The sequence below is a fragment of the Engraulis encrasicolus genome, unplaced genomic scaffold (genome assembly GCF_034702125.1).
Source record: "Engraulis encrasicolus isolate BLACKSEA-1 unplaced genomic scaffold, IST_EnEncr_1.0 scaffold_26_np1212, whole genome shotgun sequence".
In the NCBI taxonomy this organism is placed as follows: Eukaryota; Metazoa; Chordata; class Actinopteri; order Clupeiformes; family Engraulidae; genus Engraulis; species Engraulis encrasicolus.
In genome coordinates this window covers 617216-639715 of record NW_026945555.1, presented here as the reverse complement: position 1 = coordinate 639715, position 22500 = coordinate 617216, and the positions used below count along the sequence as shown (strand labels likewise).

At 42.8% G+C, this 22500-nt stretch overlaps 1 protein-coding gene across 2 annotated transcripts in view; it reads left to right on the top strand.

The window, feature by feature from the left end:
* Positions 1-22500, top strand: part of LOC134442956 (extended synaptotagmin-2-like) — a 43415-nt gene that overhangs the window by 14903 nt on the left and 6012 nt on the right. Inside the window, exons 6-23 of one of the 2 annotated variants that reach the window (XM_063192908.1) lie at positions 318-390; positions 531-620; positions 2701-2756; positions 3292-3412; positions 3843-3918; positions 5395-5495; positions 7116-7198; positions 7341-7389; positions 8099-8188; positions 9617-9715; positions 14001-14063; positions 15484-15558; positions 16034-16120; positions 16508-16657; positions 17922-18106; positions 18359-18444; positions 19934-20099; positions 20997-21086. In XM_063192908.1, coding sequence (XP_063048978.1) covers positions 318-390; positions 531-620; positions 2701-2756; positions 3292-3412; positions 3843-3918; positions 5395-5495; positions 7116-7198; positions 7341-7389; positions 8099-8188; positions 9617-9715; positions 14001-14063; positions 15484-15558; positions 16034-16120; positions 16508-16657; positions 17922-18106; positions 18359-18444; positions 19934-20099; positions 20997-21086 — 1740 coding nt within the window. The remainder of the gene's footprint in view (positions 1-317; positions 391-530; positions 621-2700; positions 2757-3291; positions 3413-3842; positions 3919-5394; positions 5496-7115; positions 7199-7340; positions 7390-8098; positions 8189-9616; positions 9716-14000; positions 14064-15483; positions 15559-16033; positions 16121-16507; positions 16658-17921; positions 18107-18358; positions 18445-19933; positions 20100-20996; positions 21087-22500) is intronic. The other variant, XM_063192909.1, reaches the window with a different exon arrangement.

Sequence of the window (22500 nt, the reverse complement as noted above, 5' to 3'; positions counted from 1 at the left end):
GTGGCTATTGAACTACAAAAATGGCTGCCAACAACCTCTTCAGGGCAGCCTTATGTGTAGTCTTTTCTCTCATTGAAATCCATTAGAAGACTCATTAGAACTACAAAAATGGAAGCCAACAACCTATTTAAGTTAGCCTAGCTGTGGACACCCCTCATTGAAACCCTTTGAAGTTGTATTGTTTTTGTTGCAGTTTTGGGAAATCAATGTTGTTAATTGCTGTGTTCTGGAATGTTGTTGATATTGTTTTGAACATTTCAATGTGAACATTCTTAGTCCCATTGTTTTGAACATTCTAATTGTTTGTTTCTTTGTAGCTTTGTGGGAAACACGGAGATCAACGTTGACATTTCAAAATTCTATTGCCGTGCAGGAATCAAAAGCATTCAGGTAAACACAAATAAACACACACGCGCACAAACACACACTCACACAAATACACACACAGTTATTGTTTTGTAGAATATTTGCTGGTAAGAAGCCAATGGTTTTATATACTGTATTTATATTTGTCTGTGATTTGTCTTCAGCTTCACGGTGTCTTGCGTGTGGTGATGGAGCCGTTGCTAGGCGATATGCCGCTGATTGGAGCCCTGTCTGTCTTCTTCCTCAAGAAACCCGTAAGTTGTGTCTGTGTGTGTGCGTGCGTGCGTGCGTGCGTGCATGCGTGCATGTGTGCGTGCGTGCATGTGTGCGTGTGTGTGACTGTCTGCATATCTGTCTGTGTGAGTGTATGTGTGCGTGCGTGCGTGTGTGTGACTGTCTGCATGTCTGTGTGTGTGTTTCAGTACAAGCCAAACACAAATATCTTTTGCAATTAATTTTGTACACAGTCAGGGTTTGTGTTGGCAGAGTGGGCATACTTGTCATATCAGGCTTGATTGGGAATGGATATCAATACTTGTCATATCAGGCTTGTGTTGTCTTTTCTCCCATTGAAACTCATTAGAAACACTACAGCTCTGGCAAACTTTCAACACGGCTTTGAAACTACAAAAATGGCCCAGTAGCCTAGTGCAGTGTTTCTCAACTGGTGGGTCAGGACCCAAAAGTGGGTCGCGGAGGGGTCATGGGTGGGTCACGGAGCCGTGATGTAAAAAAAAATCGTAATTCATTGATTCACTAAAAAAACCCAAAAAACATCCAACTTTTTATGCAACAATTTACAACTTTTATTTTGATAGGCGATTGAATTTGTGTCATATGTTGTCATAGATAAAATCAGAATGTTAATGCGAGACTAGCATGCAAACAGTCATTCGAGTGTCGCTAAAAAAAAAATTGGGTCGCGACTGAATGAGAGTGGAAAATGGTGGGTCCCAAGACTGTTCCAGTTGAGAACCACTGGCCTAGTGTGTAGTCTGTTCTGTCATTGAAACCCATTATAAGACGTGGCTCTTGAACTACAAAAATGGCCTCCTCAGGTAGCCTAGTCCTTAGTCTTTTCTCACATTGAAACCCATTATCAAAGAATCGTTTACTAGAGTAAGATAGCCCAAACCCTGTCTACACAGTGCAAAGAGTATGCACCTAGAGTGGTCTCCTATAGGGGGCGCTGTCCCCTCTGTCTACCCAATGCAAAGAGTGTGCACCTAGAGTGGTCTCCTCAGGGGACATTGGGTGCATCCCAATATGTGACCTTGCCTCCTCCACTTGTGCTTGTCTCCTCGTCCCGCCTCCTGGCCCCTCCTCCGTGGAGAAAACGATTAAGTTTTCCAGCTGTCAACCTAGCCACAACAACTTTTGAGGGACTGTTTTTCATTCACCATCCCAATAGCAAATGAGAAAAAGACTCTTCAATTGAGCTTTTGCAAGATATTGAAATATAATGCTGTTGTCAGTGATGTCATCATGACGCGAAGCGAGTGGAGGAGGCAAGTGGAGGAGGCAAGGTCGCATATTAAGATGCACTCATTGTCCCCTCCTTCTTCTTCTTATCTTTCTGTGGTGTTTGGTGGCAACTTGTATAAGATGTGCGCTACCGCCATCTACAGTGTCAAGGGAACTACTGTATTTTTCAACCTTAAAGTGACACTGTCCCATTTTTGGAAATGAGCTTGTTTTACACCTCCCATTGAGTTAAATAATAGGGTTTTACCGTTCTCCTTTACTTTCAACCGTTCTCTGGGTATGGCAGTGCAAATGTTTACCTCCAAGCTAGCAGTTAGCATTTAGTCCTATGAGATCAGTTAGCCGCCAGCTGGTTTTATAGGACTCATTGTTAACTGCTAGCTTGGCGGTAAAATTTGCACTGCCATACCCAGAGAATGGTTGAAAGTACAGGAGAATAGTAAAACCCTATTATTTAACTCAATTTCCAAAAATGGGACCGTATCACTCTAAGTCTCCAAAGGTCTCTTCTCCAAAGGTCTCCTAAAGTCACATGGATCCAGGAGAAGATCCAGGATCTTACTCTCCCACACAGTTCTTTGCCACTATAAAACACAGCTTTTAAAATAATAATAATAAAACACAGCTTTTGATCTACAAAAATATATCATATCAGGCCTTTCAGATGAGATGCTGAAGTCAACTGTCATGTTAACTTTCAATCTCTCTCTCTCTCTTTCTCTCTCCCTCCCTCTCTCTCTCTCTCTCTCTCTCTCTCTCTCTCTCTCTCTCTCTCTCTCTCTCTCTCTCTCTCTCTCTCTCTCTCTCTCTTTCTCTCTCTCTCTCTCTCTCTCTCTCTGTCTTCATCAGCTGTTGGACATAAACTGGTCTGGACTCACCAATATGCTGGATATCCCAGGACTGAAGTTGGTGGACACTTATATTTTAATTGCAAATGGGAAAAAGAGTTTACAATTGACCTTTTGCAAGATATTGAAACATAATGCTGTTGTCAGTGATGTCATCATGACATATTACTTCCTGGTACGAGGAAGCAAGCACAAGTGGAGGAGGCAAGACCGTGGCTGAATCTCAAATGGCGCACTTGTGCACTTCGGGCACTATGTTTCAGTGCGTAACTAATACGGCATACACACTGAAACATGAACACTAAAGTGCACAAGTGCACCATTTGAGATGAATGTTTCCATTAGTGATAACAGTAATGTCTCCCCCTAGTGGCCTGTGTGATGGCATCCTCCAGGATAATAATAAGAAGAATAATAATAACATCTCTATATACTGTATAATAATGGTGATGTCTCCCTCTAGTGGCCTGTGTGTTAACATCCTCCAGGACGTCATCTGTTCCTATAATAATAATAATAATAATAATAATAATAATAATAATAATAATAATAATAATAATATTAATAATAATGTGTCTTTGTCTCCCCCTAGTGGCCTATGTGATAATATCCTCCAGGACGTCATCAGTTCCTTCCTGGTTTTGCCCAATAAGATCAACATTCCGCTAGTGGGAGAAGCTCAACTGGCACAGCTCAGATTCCCCATGCCCAAGGTACACACACGCACACTCACGCACACTCACACACACACACACACACACTCACACACACACACGCACACTCACGCACACTCACACACACACACACACACACTCACACCTCCAGGCTGCATAAAGAACACCAGGGGTGCATTTCTCGAAAGTGTAGTTGGCAGTAGTTAGCGAACAACAAACTAGCTAATGTAGTTAGCAACTATGGTTATGAGAAATGTAACCCAGAAGAGAAGCCACAGACCATTACAGTCTCTCCATTGAGTCACCTGCACTCACACTGATCATCCTATCATGTCATATCTACACACACTGATCATATTTGCATGTCATATCTTTTGGGAGGGCTCATCTATCTCTGATTTGATTGGCTGACATGTGAGCCATCTGTGTTCTGGTTGGCTGTCATCTGAATCTGTCTCTCCTCTGATAGGCTGTTTTGAGGATCCACTTCCTGGAAGCTCAGGACCTGTTGGGCAAGGACAAGTTCCTGGGCGGACTCATCAAAGGTATAAAACGATGTCCAGACAGTAGCCATTTGTAGTCTTTTCTCCCACTGGAACCCATTTTAGGACATGACTATTGAACTACAAAAAAATGGCCTCCTCAGGTAGGGATGTGTAGTCTTGTAGTCTTTTCTCCTATTGAAACCTATTATGGTCATTGGTCAATCATGGGTAAGCGGTTAGGGTATCAGACTTGTAGCCCAAAGGTTGCCGGTTCAACTCCTGAGCCGCCAGGTTGGTGGGGGCAGTAATTAGTCAATGCTGTCCCCCATCCTCCTCCATGACTGAGGCACCCTGAACATGGTATTCTACTGTCCCCCATACTCCTCCATGGTATTCTACTGTCCCCCATCCTCCTCCATGACTGCCTGAACATGGTATTCTACTGTCCCCCATCCTCCTCCATGGTACTCTACTGTCCCCCATCCTCCTCCATGACTGAGGCACCCTGAACATGGTATTCTACTGTCCCCCATCCTCCTCCATGGTGCTCTACTGTCCCCCATCCTCCTCCATGACTGAGGCACCCTGAACATGGTATTCTACTGTCCCCCATACTCCTCCATGATACTCTACTGTTCCCCATCCTCCTCAATGGTATTATACTGTCCCCCATACTCCTCAATGGTATTATACTGTCCCCCATACTCCTCCATGATACTCTACTGTCCCCATCCTCCTCCATGGTATTCTACTGTCCCCCATCCTCCTCCATGATACTCTACTGTCCCCCATCCTCATCCATGCTACTCTACTGTCCCCCATCCTCCTCCATGGTACTCTACTGTCCCCCATCCTCCTCCATGGTACTCTACTGTCCCCCATCCTCCTCCATGGTACTCTACTGTCCCCCATAACTCCTCCATGGCACTCTACTGTCCCCCATCCTCCTCCATGGTACTCTACTGTCCCCCATCCTCCTCCATGGTACTCTACTGTCCCCCATCCTCCTCCATGGTACTCTACTGTCCCCCATCCTCCTCCATGGTACTCTACAGTCCCATAGCACTCACGCACCCACGCACACTAGGCTATTTTATAATTTTAGTTAAGATTAGTTTCAAATTCAAATTAATTAGTTGAAATTAGTTTGAAGCATTACTACTAACTTTCGTTTTTAATAAATTAAATGTTAAGTAAAATATTTAATTATCACTAACATGATTTAAATATTTTGATTATTACTATTACTTATTATTAACACATGTTTACATAGTTTATATAATATTTGGTTTTACATATTGATATATCATTGTTATTATTTTGTTTGCATTATAATAATAGTTAATAATTATTTCTCTCTCTTTCCATTTCTCTCTCTCTCCCTCTTTCCTTCCCTCCCCCCTTTCTCTCTCCCTTTTCCCCTCTTTCTCTCTCTCTGTCTCTCTCTCCCTCTTTCCCTTCCTCTCTTTCTCTCTCTCTCTTGCCCTCTTTCTCTCTCTGCGTGTGTGCGTGTGTGTGTATGTGTTGCCTTTAAAGGGAAGTCGGACCCGTACGCTGTCATCCAGATTGCCAATCAGCTGTTCCAGACCAAAGTCATCAAGGAGACGGTCAACCCTCAATGGAACGAAGTGTACGAGGTGAGCTATGTGACCTAGCCTAGCCTAGCCTGCTAGTCAACCCTCACTGGAACAAAGTGTACGAGGTGAGTTATGTGACCTAGCCTAGCCTCGCCTAGCCTAGCCTACTAGTCAACCCTCACTGGAACGAAGTGTACGAGGTGAGCTATGTGACCTAGCCTAGCCTGCTAATCAACCCTCACTGGAACGAAGTGTACGTACGAGGTGAGCTATGTGACCTAGCCTAGCCTGCTAGTCAACCCTCACTGGAACGAAGTGTACGAGGTGAGCTATGTGACCTAGCCTAGCCTGCTAGTCAACCCTCACTGGAACAGGTGAGCTATATGACCTAGCCTAGCCTGCTAGTCAACCCTCACTGGAACGAAGTGTACAAGGTGAGCTATATGACCTAGCCTAGCCTGCTAGTCAACCCTCACTGGAACGAAGTGTACGAGGTGACCTAGCCTAGCCTGCTAGTCAACCCTCACTGGAACAGGTGAGCTATGTGACCTAGCCTAGCGTGCTAGTCAACCCTCACTGGAACGAAGTGTACGTACGAGGTGAGCTATGTGACCTAGCCTGCTAGTCAACCCTCACTGGAACGAAGTGTACGTACGAGGTGAGCTTTGTGACCTAGACTGCTAATCAACCCTCACTGAAACGAAGTGTACGTACGAGGTGAGCTATGTGACCTAGCCTAGCCTGCTAGTCAACCCTCACTGGAACAGGTGAGCTATGTGACCTAGCCTAGCCTGCTAGTCAACCCTCACTGGAACAGGTGAGCTATGTGACCTAGCCTAGCCTGCTAGTCACTGGAACAGGTGAGCTATGTGACCTAGCCTGCTAGTCAACCCTCACTGGAACAGGTGAGCTATGTGACCTAGCCTGCTAGTCACTGGAACAGGTGAGCTATGTGACCTAGCCTGCTAGTCACTGGAACAGGTGAGCTATGTGACCTAGCCTAGCCTGCTAGTCAACCCTCACTGGAACAGGTGAGCTATGTGACCTAGCCTGCTAGTGTGTAGTTCTACTTTTTCATGGCTGTGTTTGTGTCATTCGTGTGCATGTGTGTTCTGGTACAGATAAAGTCTTCGCACAGTCCAGTAATCTTCCGCTTAGCCTTGAACTTGAAGGCACATTTGTACCAAGGCAACATGTTTGCTCTACTAAAGGATAAAATACAGTTCCAACAATATACGCTCGTCATGGGTTTTTGTGTGTGTGTGTGTGTATGTGTGTGTCAATGTATAAGCCATTTTTCTACCCTTTTCTACGACTCTGCCGCTGTTTATTGCGTTTCGATTAGTTAAGTCACAGCTTGAAAACCAACCCTCATTTTTTCTGTCAGCTGAACCGAGGTGAACGGGTATGTCACTGCCTACTACCCAAAATGCTGTGCGTCAGCGGTCAGCTCACCGGTGAACCAAAATCCAATAATGGCGACAGTCCAGGATGTCACTGTATTACTTTGATATTAAAACCGAAGACTCTCTTTCTCTCTCTCTCTCTCTCTCTATTTCTATCTCTATCTCTGCCTCTCTCTCTCTCTCTCTCTCTCTCTCTCTCTCTCTCTCTCTCTCTCTCTCTCTCTCTCTCTCTCTCTCTCCCTCTCTCTCTCTCTCTTTCTCTTTCTCTCTCCAGGCTCTCATCTATGACCATCCGGGTCAGAATGTCGAGATCGAACTCTTTGATGAGGATACAGACAAGGACGACTTTCTAGGCTGGTGAGAAAACACACGCACGCATGCACACAGACAGGCACACACACATAATATTTCTCTCTCGATCTGACTGTGTGTGTGTGTGTGTGTGTGTGTGTGCGTGTGTGCGTGTGCGTGTGCGTGTGTGTGCGCGCCTGTGTTGCAGTTTGATCATCGATGTGGCAGAGTTGGAGAAGGAACAGGTGGTGGATGAGGTAACAGCTTACAGGAGGCCATTTTTGTAGTTCAATATCATACGTTTTATAGTGCAGTTCCGTGTCAGGAAAGACGACACACTAGGCTATTGGAAGAGGCCATTTTTGTAGTTCAATAGTTTTTGCAGTTTTTGTAGTTCAGTAGCCACGTCTTATAATGGTTTCAATGTTAGGAAAGATTACACACTAGGCTATTTTATAATTTTAGTTAAGATTAGTTACAGTAATTCGAATTAATTAGTTAAAATTGGTTTGAAGCATTACTACTAACTTTCGTTTTTAATAAATTAAATGTTAAGTAAAATATTTAATTATCACTAACATTATTTAAATATTTTGATTATTACTATTACTTATTATTAACACATGTTTACATAGTTTTATATAATATTTGGTTTTACATATTGATATATCATTGTTATTATTTTGTTTGCATTATAATAATAGTTAGTAATTATTTCTCTCTCTCCATTTCTTTCTCTCTCTCTCTCTCTCCCTCTCCCCCCTCTCTCTCTCTCTCTCTCTCTCTCTCTCCTCTCTCTCTCTCTCCCTTTTCCCCTCTTTCTCTCTCTCTGTCTCTCTCTCCCTCTTTCCCTTCCTCTCTCTCTCTCTCTCTCCCTCGCTCCCCTCCCACCCCCCTCTTTCTTTCCCTCTCCCCCTCTCTCTCCCTCTCTCTCTCTCTCTCTCTCTCTCTCTCTCTCTTTCTAAGTGGTTTGATTTAGATGAGGTGTCGTCTGGTAAACTCCACTTGAAACTCGAGTGGCTCTCTCTGCTCGACACACCAGACAAACTCAACCAGGTACGTTTCCATGATAACCAGGTACATTACCATGACAACCAGGTACGTTTCCATGATAACCAGGTACATTACCATGACAACCAGCTATGTTTCCATGTCAGGGTTTTTGTTGTTCAATTTTCACGTTTTACAATGGGTTTTAAAGGGAGAAAAGTCTAAAAGGTTACGTGAAGAGGCCAATTTGTAGTTCAAAAGAGTTACGTTTCTGTAAGACTTTGTAAAATGTTTCTACAGAAATCATAACAAGGACTTGATATTGATTGGACATGATTGACTAATGACAATGGCATTATTGATGTTTATTATATGGTGTGACGTCATCGGTCGAATGCTCCATTCATTTCAACGGGGCTCCCCAACGTTCGCACGTCTGTTATTTTTCAATAACGGACGGGTTGGTCTATAACAGACCGCTGTCAATGGCAACAAGACTTTTCACTGCTAAAGCGACTTTTCAACAAGACTCTAATCAGCTGCTTTGATAGACAACACCTGTTGTCCTGGCTACCTAGCTGTTGCCTAGCGGTGTTCCACAACGGCACTGTTTTGTTTTGCGCAGCAACAATCTTTTGACATTAAAAACTATAATAGACTTAACATTAAATTGGCCTAAAGAAATGTCCCCGCCATGTGTGAATCATTTAAGTATATCCATATAATAAGCGGGTTAACTTTCGGCGAGTCGGTCGCTTTGTGGAATAGCAGCACTCCGCGTCGGGGTCTAAAGATTCTCTCTGTCGTGCTGCTATTCCCCGGTAACGACCTTCTCGCCGAACGTTAACCCTTACTTAATTGCTGTCATATGAAATAAAGAGCAGGACAGCACTCCAAGTTTTGGGAGTTTAATTGCTGTCATAGCAATGTCAACTTGACATAAATAAGATTTGTCAGACAATGGAGCAACATTCTAAAGGAACATCAACAACAAACACGCACATGGTATAGATGATGTTTACATTGTAGAACCCTTCCCACTGTTCTACTGATTCCCAGACAATGTCTCGACATTCTACAAAGAGGTCTCAGACAATGGACCAACATTCTAAAGGAGCACCAACGAAACACACAGAGAGTATTATCATGTTGACATTTTAGAACTTTTGTCAATGTTCTGAAGAACTCCAAAACAATAGGCTCTATATTTCAACACCTTTGAGGAGTACCATCACAAATATGTGATTAGAATTTTGCCCAAATTTTGAGTTCTCATTATGATGTCATAAGGACTTTGCAAGATTTTTAACACAGACGTCTATGGGAGCTGTAAAGTGTTCAAGTAAAATTCTAGAAGAACCTGGGGAAAGTCCTTACTCCTCAAAGAGTTAAAGCTCTAAGCCCCTCTGTGTTGCCTCCTATTGACATATTGAACTATATTGACATTAATGACAATGACATTATCGATGTTTGATTATTGTCCTCTCATGACAGGCACTCAGCAGTGTGAAAGCTGATAGGACGAACCACGCCGACGACGGGCTGTCATCTTGCCTTCTATTGGTCCATTTAGACTCAGCAAAACACCTGCCGGTAACACACACACACACACACACACACACACACACACACACACACACACACACACACACACACACACACACACACACACACACACACACACACACACACACACACACACACACACACACACACACACAATACGACTGTATAACATTTTGGAAAAATTGCTATTTTTAGTATTTCTCTCAAAAGCACTTCAATCCCTTTTTACTTTTTTCTTCTAAATGTGCATCCTATGATCTAAACTCCTGTCCTCACCCTGTGCTCCCCTGATGCCCCACTCCCCTGTGGAGAAAACAATCAAGTGTCCCCTGCTGTCGGCACAACACCTAAACAGTAAAGCTTTGGGGACATTTCCCCATTCAACGTCCCGATTGCAACTGAGAAAAACTTTTGAATTGTGCTTTTGTGAGTTATTTAATGAAACCTCTAACTGCTTCCTTAGCATAGCATCACAAGGCCCCAAGCACAAGTCTAGGACGGGAGGTTGGATCATTACCGCAGAGATACACCAGCGGCGACGCGACTCAAGCGACAGAGTGTAGCAGCAAGCGATACGAGAGACTGAGGAGACTAGAGTATGTCCGTACAGGCGGAAGGCAAAGCATTCAAGCATTCCCATTGGCTGTGGTTACTGACCTCTATACAGTCATTGGCTGTCGCGGCTTGTCGCCGAACCGCGTCATAAAAAGTTGAAAAGATTTCAACTTCAAATTGTCGCGCTCGGCGCGCAAATCGCTCTAGTCTCCAGAATCGCTTTTGTCTCTCGACTCAATACAAAGTCAATTACTTCCGTCGCTCGACTCGCTCAGATCGCCGCTGGTGGCGAGTGGACCTTTTCAGTTTCTAGTTGAGCACCCCTGACCTAAACAGTAAAGCTTTGGGGACATTTCCCTGTTCAACGTCCCGATTGCAACTGAGAAACCCTTTTGTGAGTTATTGAATGAAACTTCTAGCATCAAAGACTGCTTGCTTAGCATAGCATCACAAGGCCCCAAGCACAAGTCTAGGATGGGAGGTTGGATCATTAGTTGGACCCAATATCTTCCAGGGTCCTATAGGGCTGCACGATTATGGAAAAAAATCATAATCACGATTATTTTGGTCAAAATCATATTCACGATTATTACTCACGATTATTGATTTTTGCAGATTTTTTTGAAAATTATAACAAGATGAAATGTAACCAAGAATGAATTACATACGGGATGAGCAAAATAAAATGAATTGTAATAATTATGTAAGTTAAAGGCAATAGCATGAAACAGACAGATTCTGGCCAGAAACGCCAGCCTGTCAGTATGTTCTGGCTTCAAGGACGCTCTCAAAAGTAGGTCACTATTGCCACGATTAAATCACGATTAAAATAATGAGTTCGATTTCACTATGTTATCACGATTTTGATTATTTTTCGATTAATTGTGCAGCCCTAGGGTCCTGTATCTTCTAGGGTCCATGGGCTTCTAACATTCCATTTCTATTCTTCCTGTTTCTTACTTCCTGTTTCCTGCCTTCTGACTTCCTGCTCCTGCTGCCTTCTCATTGGTGGATTCTGCTCTTCTGCTCCCCTGATTGGTGGATTCTACTCCTGCTGCTTCTCCTCCTCCTTCCCTCCTTCACTGCTGGTTGGACGATGCCTCTTTCCATCTGTTATCGTTTGTCTCTCCTCCCCTCCGCTCCCCTCCCCTCTCCTCTCTTCTTTCTTCTGCTCTCCTCTACTCTCATCTCTTCTCTCCTATTTCCTTGTGTTTGTGTTTTTCTGCTTTTGTCTTTTTCTTCTTCGGATCTGTTTGTTTGTCTTCTCTTCTCTTCTTTGTCTCTGTTCTCCTCTCTTTGTTTCTCGCTATTTCTATCTTAATTCTTCTCTCCTTCCATGTCTCTTTCACTTTCTCTTTCACTCTCTCTCTATTTCACTCTATCTACATTCTCTGTCTCTCTCTCCCTCTCTATTCCTCATTCTATTTCTGTCTCTTCTATTTCTTTCTTTCTTTCTTTCTTTCTTTCTTTCTTTCTTTCTTTCTTTCTTTCTTTCTTTCTTTCTTTCTTTCTGCCCTCTTGTCCCTGATTGGATGACACTGACGCTGCTGCTCTCTGATTGGCTGTAATAAAAGAGCGTGTTTGAGGGGGATGTGGGGTTTGGTCGCCTGAAGGAGCGCCGGGCGTCTGGCCTCGTCTTCTGCGAGAACACCTCCTCTCTGTTCCGCAGCCTCTTTGTGAGTGAAGGGCCATTTTTGTAGTTTAGTTGTCATGCATTATAATGGGTATAGTGACTACAAATGGCAACCTGAAGTGTTGTAGTTCAATAGCCATGTTTTATAATGGGTTTCAATGGGATAAAAGACAACACACTGGCCTATGGACTTGAAGGGATTTTAATGGGAGAAAAGACTACACACTTGGGTACCTGAAGAGGCCGTTTTTGTTGTTCAATAGCCACGTCTTATAATGGGTTTCAATGGCATAAAACACTACACACTAGGTTACCAGAAGAGGCCATTTTTGTAGTTCAAAAGCATGGTTTTAATAATGTGTTGCAGTGGGAGAAAAGACGACACATTACTACAATTAGATATCAGGGTTCCCCAAGGCACAATGGTCTTTCTTTGTCTCTAAATGCTACAGGAAGAAAAGGCTCTCTCTCTCTCTCTCTCTCTCTCTCTCTCTCTCTCTCTCTCTCTCTCTCTCTCTCTCTCTCTCTCTCTCTCTCTCTGGTCTCTCTCTCTCTCTCTCTCTCTCTCTCTCTCTCTCTGGTCTCTCTCTCTCTCTCTCTCTCTCTCTCTCTCTCTCTCTCTCTCTCTCTGGTCTCTCTCTCTGGTCTCTCTCTCTCTGGTCTCTCTCTCTCTCTCTCTCTCTCTGGTCTCTCTCTCTCTCTCTCTCTCTGGTCTCTCTCTCTCTCTCTCTCTCTCTCTCTCTCTGGTCTCTCTCTCTCTCTCTCTCTCTCTCTCTGGTCTCTCTCTCTCTCTCTCTCTCTCTCTCTCTCTCTCTCTCTCTCTCTGGTCTCTGTCTCTGTCTCTGTCTCTCTCTCTCTCTCTCTCTCTCTCTCTCTCTCTCTCTCTCTCTCTCTCTCTCTCTCTCTCTCTCTCTCTCTCTCTCTCTCTCTCTCTGGTCTGCTGCTTCTGCTGGTTTCGCAGCCTCTTTCTGACAATCTGATGTATGACTTTAAGATGTGGGTTCCACAAGACATTATTTTAATTTTATTCACAGTTCCATGTTTTATACATAAAGACAGTTTTGTTTTTGTTTTCATCGTTTTTCATTTAGTAAACACACACACACACACACACACACACACACACACACACACACACACACACACACACACACACACACACACACACACACACAGTTAGATTGAGAGAGAAAGACTGTGTGTGTCTGTGTGAGCGTGCGTGCGTGCGTGCATGTATGCATGTTTTCTCACCAGCCTACCACACCACACACCACACACACACACACACACACACACACACACACACACACACACACACACACACACTCACACACACACAGACCAACTTCCATGGATTGGATTTGATTTGTGAAAAACCATTATCCTCGTCATTCCTCTACGGTTAAACAATCTGTTATTTCAGGCATGTAAAAGAAAAAAACTTACATGTGTGTGAAATAAATGAAAATCAATACATTGATCAAACAAGGAGACATAATACATTTAACATCATATCCATCAATTTACCATTTCATTTAACATTCATTCATTCATTCATCCATTCCTTCAGTCATCCCATACAGTAATTAATTAATTTATTAACAAAGGATCTAATTAATTATTTCATTCATGAATATTTGTGCTTGCCTTGGTGTCAACTTGACCTTCGTGTGTCCTTGTCTTTGTGCCAACCTGACCTTCGTGCTTTGTTTCAACTTTCAATCCATTTAATCTCTAAATGTTGAAATGTTGGGTTGGGTCTTTGTGTGTGTACATGTGTGCGTGTGTGTTTGTGCGCGCTTGCCTGTGTGTGTGCGTGTGTGCGTGCATGTGTGCACGTGCGTGTGTGCGTGTGTGCACGTGCGTGTCTGTGTGTGTGTGTGTGTGTGTGTGTGTGTGTGTGTGTGTGTGTGTGTGTGTGCACGTGCGTGTCTGTGTGTGTGTGTGTGTGTTTTAATCTATGTGGGGGTTTATCGTTGAATTAACCTGGCATGATGCTAATGGTGTCGTTTTCCCCTGATAACCTTCTTGGTGTGTATTGTGTGTCTTCCTCCATGGTGGTGGTGGGTGATCTCCGTCTCCTGAATGTGTGTTCGTCTGCATCCGTGCGTTCCCTCCCCGTAGCGAAACCCTTTAGAGTATGATCATACACGCTTGAAGAAATCAGCCGTCAATAAGGCACTCAAGGTAACATCGATTTAGACTTCACCCTCTCCACTCTCTCTCTCTCTCTCTCTCTCTCTCTCTCTCTCTCTCTCTCTCTCTCTCTCTCTCTCTCTCTCTCTCTCTCTCTCTCTCTCACATGCACACACTCACTTCAAGAAATCACTAAAGCACTCAAGGTAACACCAACACATACTGGAACACTTTTATTTTTATTTTAGTTAGACATCACCCTGTCCTCTCTCTCTCTCTCTCTCTCTCTCTCTCTCTCTCTCTCTCTCTCTCTCTCTCTCTCTATCTATCTATCTATCTATCTATCTATCTATCTATCTATCTATCTATCTATCTATCTATCACCATCTCACTCACGCTTAAACACACAAACCTCCCTGGGGATCAATAAAGTTACTCTACAAATACACACACACTCACTCCCTACCTCTCTCTCTCTCTCTTTCTCACTCACACTCACACTCACACTCTCACTCACACTCACACACACACACACACACACACACACACACACACACACACACACACACACACACACACACACACACACAGTGTTGCTTTCCTCTGCTCTGCTCGCGTGTGTGTGTGTGTGTGTGTGTGTGTGTGTGTGTGTGTGTGTTAGCTCTGCGGTTGTTCTGCATGTTGGTTGTTCTGTCTGTCAAAGCGATCCGCTAACAATTCTAATCAATCCATCCATCAATCAGTAACACACACCCACGTACACACGCAAAGCACCCACACACGTACACACACGCAAAGCACACACAGCACACACCGACAAACACAGTGGTGGACAGTAACGAAGTACATATAATTTGTTACTGTACTGCAGTTGGTGTGTGTGTGTGTGCGCGCGTGCGTGTGTGTTTGAAGATTACAGGTAAGTGTGTACTTTACTTCAGATTCAGTTTTGATAAACTGTTGCCATATAGCATTGTTGCTAACTCAGTTGCCATATAGCATTGTTGCTAACTCAGTTGGCCTCTTACTTGATTGTAGCACAATTTCTCTTCGGCTAGTTGCAATTCATTTCCCATGAGTACCGTGTGATGATGTGGTTCCCTGTATGATAATAGTTAGTGCCCCTCTCATGTATTTTACTACATTACCAGGCCGTTACTACATCATCCTGAATTAATTACATGTTTGGGGATGTATAAGGCAATTCTTGTTACAATATGAGGAGTTTATTCCATTGTTGGTTTCTACTTTAGTGGTAGAACATCAGACTAGAGGTGACGAGGCTTTATGCGACAGGACTGGAAGACGGCAAGTGCAGCCGCCATCTTGTGTAGGTCGACCCACGCTCTTCAGTCAATGCAAATGAATGGAGAACACGTCCACCTCTGTGAAAACAATTGGCCTAAAAAGTTTCCAGATGAAATGTATGTTTTTGTTTGCTGTTTCTGTTTTGTTTGTTACTTGTTGACAGTCGGGGAAGAAAGTGACCAGCGACCCGAGTCCCTTCGTGCAGCTGAGCGTCGGACACAAAAACTATGACAGCAAAGTAAGTCACAGAGAACTACAAAGGTGGCCGCCATTCTTATAGCCTACCAATAGCGCGGTCATTTGCTTTTCAGATTCAGATTCAGATAACTTCATTAATCCCATCGGAGGGGCGATTCAGTTTGCGGTCCCAGTCTCGCAATGAATAAATAGTATAAATAAAAAGTTTAGAACATGAAATACAACACCTAAAGAAAACAAAAAACAATAAATAAATAAGAAAACAAGAACAAGAAAATACATAAAGAATAAAGAATAATAAATCACCTCTCATAGTAAACCCTCAATTGTAAAACTACAATGATGGCTTCCAATTGAGCGTTCTTCCAATGAGCAAGAATATGCTAACAGATGAGTCTATCTCTGAACTGTGTGTGTGTTTGTGTGTGTGTGTGTGTGTGTGTGTGTGTGTGTGTGTGTGTGTGTGTGTGTGTGTGTGTGTGTGTGTGTGTGTGTGTGTGTGTGTGTGTTTCCAGACACGCTACAAGAGCAATGAGCCAGTATGGGAAGAAGCGTTCACCTTCCTCATCCACAACCCCAACAAACAGCAACTCAATGTGGAGGTTGGCACATTTTTGTAGTTTAATTTTCATCCTTTATAAAGGGTTTCAGTGGGATAAAAGACTACACACTAGTCTTCCTGAAGATGCCATTTTGGTAGTTAAATAACCACGTCTTACTGTGGGATTCAATGGGACAAACTGCACACTAGGCTACCAGAACAGTTCTAAGTCAATAATGATGATAACAGAAATAACTATGACATACGTAGGTTTTACATAGGAACATTGGATTTCTATCTATCTATCTATCTATCTATCTATCTATCTATCTATCTATCTATCTATCTATCTATCTATCTATCTATCTATCTATCTATCTATCTATCTATCTATCGATCTATCTATCTATCTATCTATCTATCTATCTATCTATCTATCTATCTTCAGGTCAAGGATGAGAAGCACGAGTGCTCACTGGGCACGCTCAGAGTTGACCTATCACAGCTGTTGACTGCGGATCACATGACCCTGCACCAGCGCTTCCCCCTGGACCAATCAGGGCCCAGCGCCACGCTGAAGATGAAGATGGCTCTGAGGGTGAGTGCGATGGTAGCCATCTTACTCCAGGCGCCCTATGGCAAGATATAGAGATGAAGAACTCCAGCTTAGTATGCTGCCATCTTGGGCCAGGCTCCCTATGGTTTTCATATTATTAAAATAGTATAAATTAGGAAAATGCATTCAGATATAACATCATTTAAATTCTCATCCATAGTCCAGGTGGAAAAAAATATGGACCATTGAATTGAATGGAATCATGGGGCATTCTTAAAGTGATACTGTCCCATTTTTGGAAATAAACTCATATTACACCTCCCCTTGAGTTAATTAATTGAGTTTTACCATTCTCCTATACTTTCAACTGTTCTCTAAGTATGGCAGTGCAAATTTTACCTCCCTGCTAGCAGTTTACATCAGGGCTTTGAACCGTTATTTTTTTCCAAACGTTCCGTTCCGAACAAAAACGTAATTATAACGTTTCTGGTTATGAGTTCCACCAATAAATTGACGTTCCCGAACCGGTTAGAACAAAAAAATATTGTTCCCGGAACGGTTAATTTCGTTCCTGTCAGCTGATTACTCCCCATAGGCCTAACTGACGTTAATTAACCAAGAAAGACGGAAGTGCAAATGAGTCAGCCTACATTCCAAACTGTTTATTCAAGTGGATGAAAAGAATATCCTCCAGAATTTTGTCATTCAGGGACGACCTAAGCGGAGAATAAACCTCAATGATGAAAATGCACGCTTCACGCTGACTTGGGTCACAGGGAGCGCTATGATGGACATTGTGAGTTTGTGCATATTTGAAGCGGCCATGAATGCCCAATAACGTAAAACATTCTCGGTACACTTTACACGCGCTTCTCTGCAATGTCTTACAATGATGCAATGGAAATGTATGACAGTGGTTTGTCTTATTTAAGATGCGGAGTGGAGACTTTGTAATCCACAGCTCTCTCTCCATTCAGTCAGAGAATGTCTGATGTCACACAGGACGTGAATCTCAGCCGTCATGGTAACGTGCGCAGGAAAATAGTTACTTTTTTTTTTTTGAGGAACGGTATTAACCGGTTACCATTATTTTTAAATAAGTGTTCCCGTTCCAGAACATAAAAAATAATAAAGTTTCCGGTTTCGTTTCTGTTCCCTGTAAAATACAAAAAGTTCCCGGTTTTCGTTTTCGTTCCTTGAACCGGTTCAAAGCCCTGGTTTACATTGATTCTTATGAGACCAGCTGGCTAACTGGTACATGATCTATTTGTGTGTGTTTTTTGTTTGTTTTGTTGTGTTGTTTTAGGTCCTGTCCGTCGAGAAGACTTCCATCAATGACGGCACTTCTGACCAGCCATCCAACATTCTGATTCGCCGATCCAGCTCCAGTGTCCCGCCTCCCTCGAAGCCTCAGCACACACACACGCACTCGCACTCGCACACGCACCCTTCATCTGAGAACACCACCACCGAGTCGTCCTCCATGGCAAGGTAATGTGGAGCAGTGGCTACTGTAGTTCGATAGCCATGTCTTATAATGGGTCCCAATGGGGGAAATCACTACAAATGGCTGCTTGTTTCTTGTTAACAAAAGGTTTCTTGTAAATTCTACTTAATTCTATTCTACACTACTCCATTGTAATCTGTTTTATCCTATAAGGTCTCCACAAAAGGATTTGTAGTTCATGGGTTTCAATGGGAGAAAAGACTACAAATGGCTGACATTCTGTTTCATTTGATAAGGTCTCCACAAACCGATGCCGGCACGAACAATGACTCCACCCCCACGCATGCGCCTGCTGAGGCTTTGCCAGAGGACTTCAGTAGCGGTGAGTGAAAAGGAGAGGCCATTTTTGTAGTTCAATAGCCAAGCTTTACAAAGGGTTTCAATGGGGGTAAGACTACAGATGGCTAACTGAAGAGGCCATTTTTGTAGTTTAATAGTCAGGTCATATATAATGGATTTTAATAGGTGCGTTCAAGTTTGAATTTTGTCGATTGACTGACAACTGCACACCAGGTCATTGAGAACTTGCAGTCTTGGCGTGGGTGGTGCTAACACAATGTATTTAAAGTCAAACACAAGATTGCACCAGTTTGATCTATGTGGCACATCACATGTGAGGTGTGGGGGGACTGGTGGGGAGGAGGAGCTTAAGTCGGACTGACAGGCCAGACCATTCGAATAGCGAATGTACTTGGGAGCATAATAACATACGTCATGGACGTCAACTAGCAGCGATTTGTCAGAGCTCGTTTCAAACCAGAGCTGAGCTCACTCCTCCCACCCAAGTGCTCACCCAAGAGCATCGAGGATCCTGACCAAAAATGAATTACAAAATAATTAATGTGGCATGGTAAAACCAGGCTAAGTTAAAGTGGGGTGCTTCATTAACTTTTTAGGGAAACAGCACATGGACACAGACGCCAGTGAATTGTTGACCAACCAGCCAGTTGTTGTTTGTGGTCATTAATATTGACATAATTATGAAGGCATATTAATTTCATTATTACCTCCGCCAAGGAGGTTATGTTTTCGGCTGCGGGTTCGGTTTTCGGTTGTCAGCAGGATAACTCAAAAATGTATGAACAGATTTGGATGAAATGTGGAGTTGTTGGAAATGACAAAAAGAACAAATAATTACATTTTGGTGATGATCTGGATCAAGATCCGGAATAGGGATGCAAATTATCGATTAATTCATTAATGATAGTCTTATCTATTGACTTACAATTAAATGATGAGCGGCGTTTTCCCCCCAAACTCTCAATGTTTCTCGAAAAAAACCCTACTAAATCTACAAATTTTATTAAAAAATTGAGATAAAATACCTTATTTAAATTAATTCTATTTCAATTCTTTAATCCAAAGATGATTTAAATATTCCCACTATTCACACCCCTCTTCACACACACTCTTCACATGCCCATTTTACCTGGGTCTCTTGTCAGTTGAATTGTCGATTAATTTCGATTTAATGTTTTTTAATCGATTAATGCATTGATCGATTAAAGTCGATTAATCGATTAATCGTTTGCATCCCTAATCCGGAACCAAGGTTTTTTAAAAGATTCTTCACCGTTCCTAGCCTACAAATCTAAACGCCCCCAACTTGAACAGGGCGAATGTTGACATTCCAGTTTCTAACTCCACAAAAGGAAGGCGGTAAGATTTCAAATAAAAATCGGGTGTAACAGTCAAATGTTCTAACAAACCGCTTCCTTGGCGGAGGTCTGCACTCTCTGAGTGCATTATTATGATTGTTGTTGTTTTAGTCGTTAATTGCATCATTAATATCAATGGCATTATGAATGCAGGGAGGCGGAGCATGTCCAGTTTGGCCGTTTCTGATTCGCTGACGTCCAAAGAGCCATCTTCGGATTGGCTGATGGCCAAAGAGCCCACCCCCTCCATCGCCTCCGACATCTCCAATCCCTACGCAGCACAGGAGCTCAAGCAGAGACTAGAGCAACTAGAGCACGGGTAACACACACACACACACACACACACACACACACACACACACACACACACACACACACACACACACACACACACACACACACACACACAATATATATATATATTTGTTGTGTTTGTGTGTTTGCTAAGTGGCTCTTATTTCCCTCTGGGAGAAGACACTGGGTTTCACACGTAAGACACCGAAACCCAGTGTCTTATAGGGCTGGGAATCGATCCAAATTTCCTGGATCGATTGGATTCCAATCCAGAAAAAGCGAAAGCCCATTGGGAAACTCCCATTGTCATTGTGACACAGCACTCCACAGCACACAAGTGAACACTGCACACAACGAAATTGCATTTATGCCTCACCCGTGCAAGGGGGCTGCCCTCAGTGGCGCCCCATGGGGAGCAGTGCGGTGGGACGGTACCATGCTCAGGGTACCTCAGTCATGGAGGAGGATGGGGGAGAGCACTGGTTGATTACTAAGGTTACGATCCAATTCGATCTACGATCCGATTAAATTCTATATCGATCTTCTGCATTGCTGGGTTGTTACTTCAACCCCTTTATGCCTAGAATTGTAAAACCAGCTATAAAAACCTAAATTTCTCAGCCTTCTCAGCTCACACAAACATGAAATACCATGGTAGCCTACATTAACGTGGAAGATAGTTACAGGATGTGCTTGAGAAAATAGCACCTATAATCTTCTGCCAAAGATCGATCCACAAAGTTGTGAATCGATATCACACTTTTCAAACATGAATCGATATTGGATCGCGATTCGATCTTTTGAACCCAGCCCTAGTGTCTTACAATGGGTTTCAGTGAGAGAAAAGACTATACACTGGGCTAGCTGAAGAGGCCATTTTTGTATTTCAATATCCGTGTTGTGTGTTTGTGTGTTTGCTTAGCGGATCCAACTTTCCTTTGGGTGAAGTCCAGCTGACAGTGCGACACAGCTCTCAGAGAAACAAACTGATCGTTGTGGTTCACGCCTGCAGGTAACATTTGTAGTTCAATATCTGTGTCTTACAATGGTTTTCAGTGGGATAAAAGACTACACACTACGTTGTCTACCTAAAGAGGCCATTTTTTGTGGGTTTCGATGTAGTATAAGACTAAACACTAGGCTACCTGAGAAGGCCATTTTTGTTGTTCAATAGTCTCGTCTTATCATGGGTTTCAATTAGGGCTGTCATTTTAACGTGTTAATTCGATTAATTAATTACAAGGCGCATTAACGCGTTGTAAAAATTAATGACATTAATTATTTATGGGTAGACATACGTTCTAAGCGCATGGCGTGGCAACTGAATTCACTCACTCACGCTGTGATAAATACAAGCCGTCCGTCAAATTCTAAAGCTAAAATACAATAAATACAGCAAATACAGACACTTTTCTGTTTGTATTTAATTATTTTTAGATATTTTTGAATTATTACGAGATGCCAGTTGACGCTGCATTGCTGCGAACAGCTGTTCAGTTTAAAAATAGCTGTGGACCAACGACGTTTTCCTTCAATTAACACAAGCAATCAGACAATCTCTAATACTAATACCATGTCAGACAAAATGTGGTGTTTTTCCCATTATCGATTTGTCTATATTTGATAACTTTTAAAAAGCATTTTATCACGAGATGTAAGCTACAAGTCTGCGCTCGGCAGCTGGTTCATCTGATATGAATACAGGCGCATTTCAAGACAGTTTATCATTTGATTTGGCCATGGCAGTTGTATAATAGTTGGACTTGTGGTAGGCCTACTTAAATCTTTCATACAACTATAGCCCAGCATACGAATGCATTGACTGTTCAGGCTTTGAAACACACGACGCAAATATTTGTGTTCATGATGTGTGACCGCGGTAGCCAAGCTACTAACTTACATAGAGCCTACCGCAATTTCAGCAGAGGTTTCTGCTCATCGGCAGAACAACACTTGTATATTCACTACAACATCAAACCACTTGATAGATACTCGCTACCTTTTCCACGCTGCACATAAGAATCAAAATATTACAGGCTCCGAAATTACCCCATGACACAAGCTACAGTGCAAGTGTCAACAGCGCAGAGTAGCCTATAGGGATTTCAATTTGACAGCACAAAGTCATCGCAAGTGCTGGAAGATGATCTTCTCAAGTTGGGTTGTGATTACAGCGATTTGAGTGATACATGCCACGTTCAGAATAAAATAATACCACTGTGCCACAGATGTCAAGTTGACAACTTTGATCGCTAACTTCCACTGACACCTCAGACACTGACGTTTTCTAGCTTCAACCAATCGCTATAGCCTACAGAGATAGGATGTCTTACCTTTCGTGCAGAGTTTGGAGAAGTTTACATCAGTCAGTCTTTCTTGTCCTGTCTTATATCCATAGAATATTTTGGTGTAGAATCAATGTTTAG